A 6,538-nucleotide genomic window follows, 5' to 3' on the forward strand; every position below is an offset into this window, starting at 1 on the left:
AAACCTTTGTTTCTTCAAACCAGACCCACCAGGTAAACCTGAGGCCATGGATGTGACCAAGAACTGTGTGTCATTGGTTTGGACCCGACCCAGGCATGACGGCGGCAGCAAGCTGATTGGCTACTACATGGAATACACAAAACTTCCAGAGGAGAAGTGGATTCGCTGCAACGCAAACTGCATCAACATCCAGACGGAGAACTACGTGGTGACCGGCCTGGAGGAGGGTCAACAATACCAGTTTAGAGTCATTGCCAAGACGGCCATCAACATCAGCCTGCCATCAGAGCTGTCTGACCCCATCCCTGTCATTGCAGAGAACGGTACAACTCCACACAGCACAAGGAAAACTATGTCTGGCAAATGTGATTATTGACAAGTATTGATGATCATTTTTTTCTTCTCCTCCTGGGCAGTTGCTCCTCGTGTGGAACTGGGTGTCAACATGAAGAACTTGATTGTGGTGAAGGCCGGAGAGAACGTCTCCCTGGATGCTGAGGTATTCGGCAAACCGCTGCCAAATGTGAGCTGGAAGAGAAATGGACTTCCACTGGTCCTCACTGAGGGAATGAAGATGACCAATAAGAAACACGTTCACCTGCTGGAGCTCTACTCTGTGACCAGGAAGGAGTCTGGAGACTACAGTATCACCGCAGCGAACATCAACGGCTCCAAGTACGCCACCGTAAAGGTCAAGGTGCTTGGTAAGTTTTTTTAATATCACTTCTTTGTAGAATTTTGTCTAAACAAGATTAGCTGAGAGGTTTACCTGCCTCTGTTTCCCCTGCAGACAAACCCGGCCCTCCAGCCTCTGTGAAACCTACAAAAGTGTTTGCTGACCGTGTTAAGATACGATGGGAGCCCCCAGTGGCAGATGGTGGCTCTGAAATCACCAACTACATCATTGAGAAACGTGAGACCAGCAGGGCCAATTGGGCACAGGTCACCTCCAATATCCACGGACACGTCACCGACTGCTCAGTAGAGAGACTCATCGAAGGACATGAGTACCAGTTCAGAGTCAGTGCTGAGAACCAGTACGGTGTGGGAGACCCCATCATGACTGACGCTGTCATGGTCAAGAATCCATACGGTATGTTCACACCATTAAAGCTAATGTGCACCGGATATGGACTAAAAGAAAACACTTACTGAAATGATTGACAAACACATCGTAAAATATTTTGAAGTCAAACACTAATGGGAATTTTTCCTTCAGATGTTCCTGGTCCCTGCGAGCCACCAGTCATCACTAACATTACTAAAGACTCCATGACAGTCAGCTGGAAGGCTCCAGCTAACGACGGCAAGGCTCCCATTCTGGGCTACATGATGGAGAAACGTGAGGCTACAGAACTGACCTGGGCTAAGGTCAACCGCCGGCCCGTCATCGACAGGACCATCAAGGCTGCTCAGCTGACGGAAGGCTCAGAATACGAGTTCAGAGTCATCGCCATCAACAAGGCCGGTCTGGGCAAACCCAGTGATGCTTCCAATGCTGCATTGGTTGTCGATCCTGTCTGTGAGTATCGGCCTTATGGAACATTTTAGAGTGATTAAACAGATAACAACTGTTTGTAATTTATGAAATTATGTATGCGTTTATATTTCTATAAATTATTAACAAATACGGGATTATAATTCTACAGATCCTCCCGGTCCACCTGCCTTCCCCAAGGTGGTCGACTCCACCAAGAGCTCCATCAGCCTCAGCTGGACCAAACCCGCATACGATGGTGGCTGTGAGATCATTGGCTATCTGGTGGAGTGCAAGCGAGCGGAGGCTGAGGACTGGACCAAGTGCAATGTCCCGAAAAAGCTCCAGGCCACTAAATTCCTGGTGACAGGCCTGATGGACAACACAGAGTACCAGTTCAGAGTCATCGCTGTCAACAAGATCGGCTACAGTGAGCCCAGCGAGGTCCCTGGAAACCACATGCCCAAGGACATCCTCAGTACGTTCATCAACTGTTTATTATACCACTTTATTTTGAAAAATAATCTCTGAGCATTAGGTCCTGTGAATCAAGTAGTGAATATGAGATTCATGCGGTGTAACAGAGATACCTAACACATACCTCTCCACTCCCCCACAAAAAGGAAAACATACTCCTCACAATCATCAGTAAAAGATTTTGTTTATTCATTGTAAGAAAACAACATTTAGCAAATTTGTCTAACTTGTAACACTTGAGCACACAAGCTAGCAAGCCAGATACAAGCTAATGCCGCCACACTATCAACTGACATTTACACTTAATAAATGACAAATAAAAAGAGTTCCCTTTCCCTTTATTGTTGAACTAACACATGGTGTATCAGTTACAATATAATTAATAAGTTATTTTCTGCTTTCTCTAGTTGCTCCTGAAGCTGAGCTGGATGCTGATCTGAGAAAGGCTGTGGTTCTTCGAGCTGGTGTCACCCTGAGGCTCTATGTCCCACTTAGAGGGCGTCCTGCTCCCAAGGTGACATGGACTAAAGTTGACGCCAACCTGAAGGATAGGCAGGGCCTGTTGATCAAGACATCAGAGTGGGACACCTTCCTGATGATCGAGGACATTAACAGATACGATGCCGGCAAATACATCCTGACACTGGAGAACAGCAGTGGCTCCAAGAGCTACACCATCATGGTCAAAGTCCGGGGTAAGAATTTAAGACATAAGAAACGAACCAGGAATGTGACAAGGAGTAAACATTCCAGTGATCATGGGTTTTGTTACAGGTGGAAAGAAAACAAATCCTTTTAACACTTTTAACAAGTTTTATTGCTTTAATATCATTCATTGCAGCTAAAGTCCCTTTAATAATGTAAAGCACTTTCAAATACTGTTGTTGAAACAATGGTTATATTTGTCTAAAAATGTTCCTCCTGCTCCACAGACTCTCCTGGACCACCTGTGAACCTAATCGTGAAGGAGACCTCCAGAAACCATGCCTTCATCACCTGGGAGGCCCCAATGATTGATGGCGGTAGCCCGGTGAAGAGCTACATTGTAGAGAAGCGTCTGGCAGAGAGGAAGGCCTGGACCTGTGTGAACACAGAGTGTCACAAGATCTCATTCAGAATCCCAAACCTGGAGGGCGGACAGGCCTACTGCTTCAGAGTGCTGGCAGAAAACTCATATGGCATCGGAGAGGGCTGTGAGACCGCTGGCAGCGTGCGAGCTTCAGGTGGCCACAAGTCATCAGTTTTTTGAATATATTTTATGACACGGTGCAGTAGATTGCTGTAAACTACAGTAGAGCAAAAACACGTCTTCTAGATACAAATAAACAAGATTGTAGTTACATTCACTGTCCAACTTCATCTTCATCAAACACATTTTGTTTTTGTCACAAACCCCATGTTCCATCTTAACCCAGCTCTCCTTCCTCTTCAGAACAACCTGGTCCGGTGACAGACCTCACAGCTCAGAAGACCACCAAGGACTCGATCACCCTGGGCTGGAAGAAGCCTATCAGCGATGGTGGAAGCTACATCAACGCTTACATTGTAGAACAGAGTGAAGGCGATGAGAAGTGGAAGGAGATCATGAAGGGCAAGACCACCTCACACACTATAAGCGAGCTGACCAAGGGAAAGGAGTACTTGTTTAAAGTCAAAGCACTCAATGAGTCCGGGGAGGGACCACCCACCGAGCTCACCGTTGTTGCCAAGGACCAGTTTGGTAAGAAATCCCCATGACAGAAGCTATCATGCCACATATTGTTAGTTACAGTCTGTTGTTTTGCTAAAACATAAAATGATATCCAACTATATTCTGAAAATCATATTTCTTTGGATTTTAGTGCTACCTGAATGCAACCTGAGCAGTCTACTCGACGGCTGCTGTGTGGTGAAGGAGGGCAGCACCACGCGTATTAACATCCCTATAACAGGAGTGCCCTACCCCACTGCCACCTGGAAGAAGGGTGATGTGGGACTCGGAGACACTGGCCGGATGTGCGTGGAGGCATCTCATGGCGTCACCACTCTGCTGATCAGAGACTGCCACAGAGGAGATGCTGACATCTACACCATCAATGTCAGGAACAATGCTGGCTCCAAGGAGTGCAAGTTCCAGCTGAAGGTGGTCGGCAAGCCTGGCATTTGCAGCGGACCAATTACGTTTGACGAGATCACTGCTGATGGTATCACTCTGGAGTGGGCACCACCCAAAGATGATGGCGGTGCAGAAGTATCTAACTACATTGTGGAGAAGAGAAGGACGACAGCCAGTAAGTGGGCCACCGTGGCTTCAGCCCTCCAGAAGACCACCATGAGGGTGATCAGGCTCAATGATGGAGTAGAGTACTTCTTTAGAGTTTCCGCTGAGAACAAGTATGGGGTTGGACAGTATCTGAGGTCTGACCCAGTAATTGCACAGCATCCATTCGGTGAGTATCTCACTCTTTACTAATGATAATTAAATAAATGTTGCATCATGTCGAGAAGCAATCACATGTCTGGTCTGAGTGTGATGAAGCACTGGGGTTTGTTTTTATTTCGTATCTTTTTTCCTAATCCTTCCACCCCACCCCACCTTTTTTGCTCTTTCAGATGTGCCCGATGCACCTGCTCCCCCAGAAATCGTGAGCATCCGCCACGAGTCAGCCATCTTGACATGGGCTGATCCCAAGGACACCGGTGGCTCCCCAATTACCGGTAAAAGACTGATGGATATCATTTTGTAGTTTAATAATGACAAATAGCAATCATCATGGCTAACACATCATGGCTAACAAAATTGTGTGTTCTCTGTAGGATATCATGTGGAGTTTAAGGACAGGAACAGTCTGATGTGGAAACGGGCCACAAAGACTCCTCTCAGAGTGAAGGAGTGCAGAGTCACTGGGCTGATAGAGGGGCTCGAGTACGAGTTCAGAGTGATGGCAATGAACGTGGCCGGCCTAGGAAAGGCAAGCAGGGCCACCCAGGCTGTGGTCGCCCTGGATCCTATTGGTGAGTTTACTCCTTTTTTCCAGTTTTTTATTACAACAATAAATACTCGAAAGGAAAAATGTAAATGCTGTTTTTATAGGCGTGTCTAGTGTTTTGCATACTTTAAACTTATTTACTTCATGTTCTGTTAGATCCTCCTGGCAAGCCTGAAGTGATTAACGTCACCAGGAGCACAGTCACTTTGATTTGGACTGCTCCCAAATATGACGGTGGCTACAAGCTGACTGGCTACATGATGGAGAAGCTGGAATCTGGGGGCAAAGCCTGGACGAAGGCCAATCATGTCAACATCCAGGGCTGTGCCTTCACCGTCAGCGACCTGTCTGAGGGATCTCAGTATCAATTCAGGGTCAGGGCCAGGAACGGTGCTGGTGCAATCAGTGTTCCTTCAGAGTCTACTGATCTTCTGACCTGCAAGGATGAGTATGGTAAGCTGAAAACTGATTCATGTACTTTGGTAGTTAACACTTGTGTCTGTTGACAATTGAAATGCAATTTTCTTACCTCTTCTCTGCAGAACCACCAACAATTACTATTGACCCTGACATGAAGGATGGTGTATCAGTCAGAGCTGGAGATACCATTGTGATCTCAGCCTCCAATATTGTCGGCAAACCTCCACCCACTGCTGTCTGGTCCAAGGGAGGCCGTGAGTTCAAGACCTCTGACATCATCACCATTACCAGCACCCCCACTTCCTCTATTCTGTCCATTAAGTACGCAAGCCGGAAGAACACAGGAGAATACACCATCACCGCCAGCAACCCCTTCGGCATTAAGGAGGAACATGTAAAGGTGAAGGTCCTGGATGTGCCTGGACCTCCAGGCCCCGTTGAAGCCAGTAACATTTCAGCTGAGAAGTGCACTCTGACCTGGCTTCCTCCAGAGGAGGATGGAGGCTGCTCTATCAAGTCCTACATTGTCGAGAAGAGAGAGACCAGCCGCCTGCAGTGGACCAAGCTTGCTGAAAATGTCATGGACTGCAGATGTGTAGCCCACAAACTTATTAAGGGCAATGAGTACATCTTCAGAGTGTCTGCTATAAACCAGTATGGCACTGGAGACTCGAGCCCCTCTGATCCAGTCAAAATGGTTGACAGTTTCCGTAAGTTTATATGGCTTATATATAATTACAGTGTGTATACTATCTTAAAATAAATACAAATGTAAGTAATAAAATTGCAAATTACCATATAACCACAGCCTAATGAAAATACTTTATTAATTTATCGTTCAACTGAACAACATATCCTTGTATTTTGTCTTTGCCCAGGCCCACCAGGTCCCCCCTCAACCCCAGAGATTGACAACGTGACGAGGACTGCTGTCACCATTTCATGGAAGAGACCAGCACAGGATGGTGGAAGTGAAATCAGAGGATATTGTGTAGAGAGGAAAGAGAGGAGAGGAATGAGATGGGTGAGAGCCTGTAAGCGGACGGTCCCTGACCTGCGCTTTAAGGTGCAAGGCCTGAGCGAGGGAGTAGAATATGAGTTCAGAGTCACTGCTGAGAACAAGGCTGGATTTGGGGAGCCAAGTGAGCCATCGTGCCCTGTGATGACCAAGGACATTGTGTGTAAGTAAAACTGG

The 6,538-nt window shown here is 46.8% G+C and overlaps 1 protein-coding gene across 6 annotated transcripts in view; it reads left to right on the forward strand.

The window, feature by feature from the left end:
* ttn.2 (titin, tandem duplicate 2) overlaps window positions 1-6,538 on the forward strand; it is a 186,791-nt gene that overhangs the window by 135,056 nt on the left and 45,197 nt on the right. For all 6 annotated transcript variants that reach the window (XM_034573338.1, XM_034573339.1, XM_034573341.1 and 3 more), the window contains 14 exons: window positions 24-323; window positions 417-704; window positions 791-1,093; window positions 1,220-1,522; window positions 1,650-1,955; window positions 2,362-2,649; window positions 2,887-3,177; window positions 3,387-3,674; window positions 3,796-4,383; window positions 4,547-4,651; window positions 4,751-4,948; window positions 5,080-5,376; window positions 5,466-6,053; window positions 6,222-6,524. In XM_034573338.1, the coding sequence (XP_034429229.1) occupies window positions 24-323; window positions 417-704; window positions 791-1,093; window positions 1,220-1,522; window positions 1,650-1,955; window positions 2,362-2,649; window positions 2,887-3,177; window positions 3,387-3,674; window positions 3,796-4,383; window positions 4,547-4,651; window positions 4,751-4,948; window positions 5,080-5,376; window positions 5,466-6,053; window positions 6,222-6,524 (4,446 nt within the window). The remainder of the gene's footprint in view (window positions 1-23; window positions 324-416; window positions 705-790; window positions 1,094-1,219; window positions 1,523-1,649; window positions 1,956-2,361; window positions 2,650-2,886; window positions 3,178-3,386; window positions 3,675-3,795; window positions 4,384-4,546; window positions 4,652-4,750; window positions 4,949-5,079; window positions 5,377-5,465; window positions 6,054-6,221; window positions 6,525-6,538) is intronic.

The sequence above is a fragment of the Hippoglossus hippoglossus genome, chromosome 21 (assembly GCF_009819705.1).
Source record: "Hippoglossus hippoglossus isolate fHipHip1 chromosome 21, fHipHip1.pri, whole genome shotgun sequence".
NCBI lineage: Eukaryota > Metazoa > Chordata > Actinopteri > Pleuronectiformes > Pleuronectidae > Hippoglossus > Hippoglossus hippoglossus.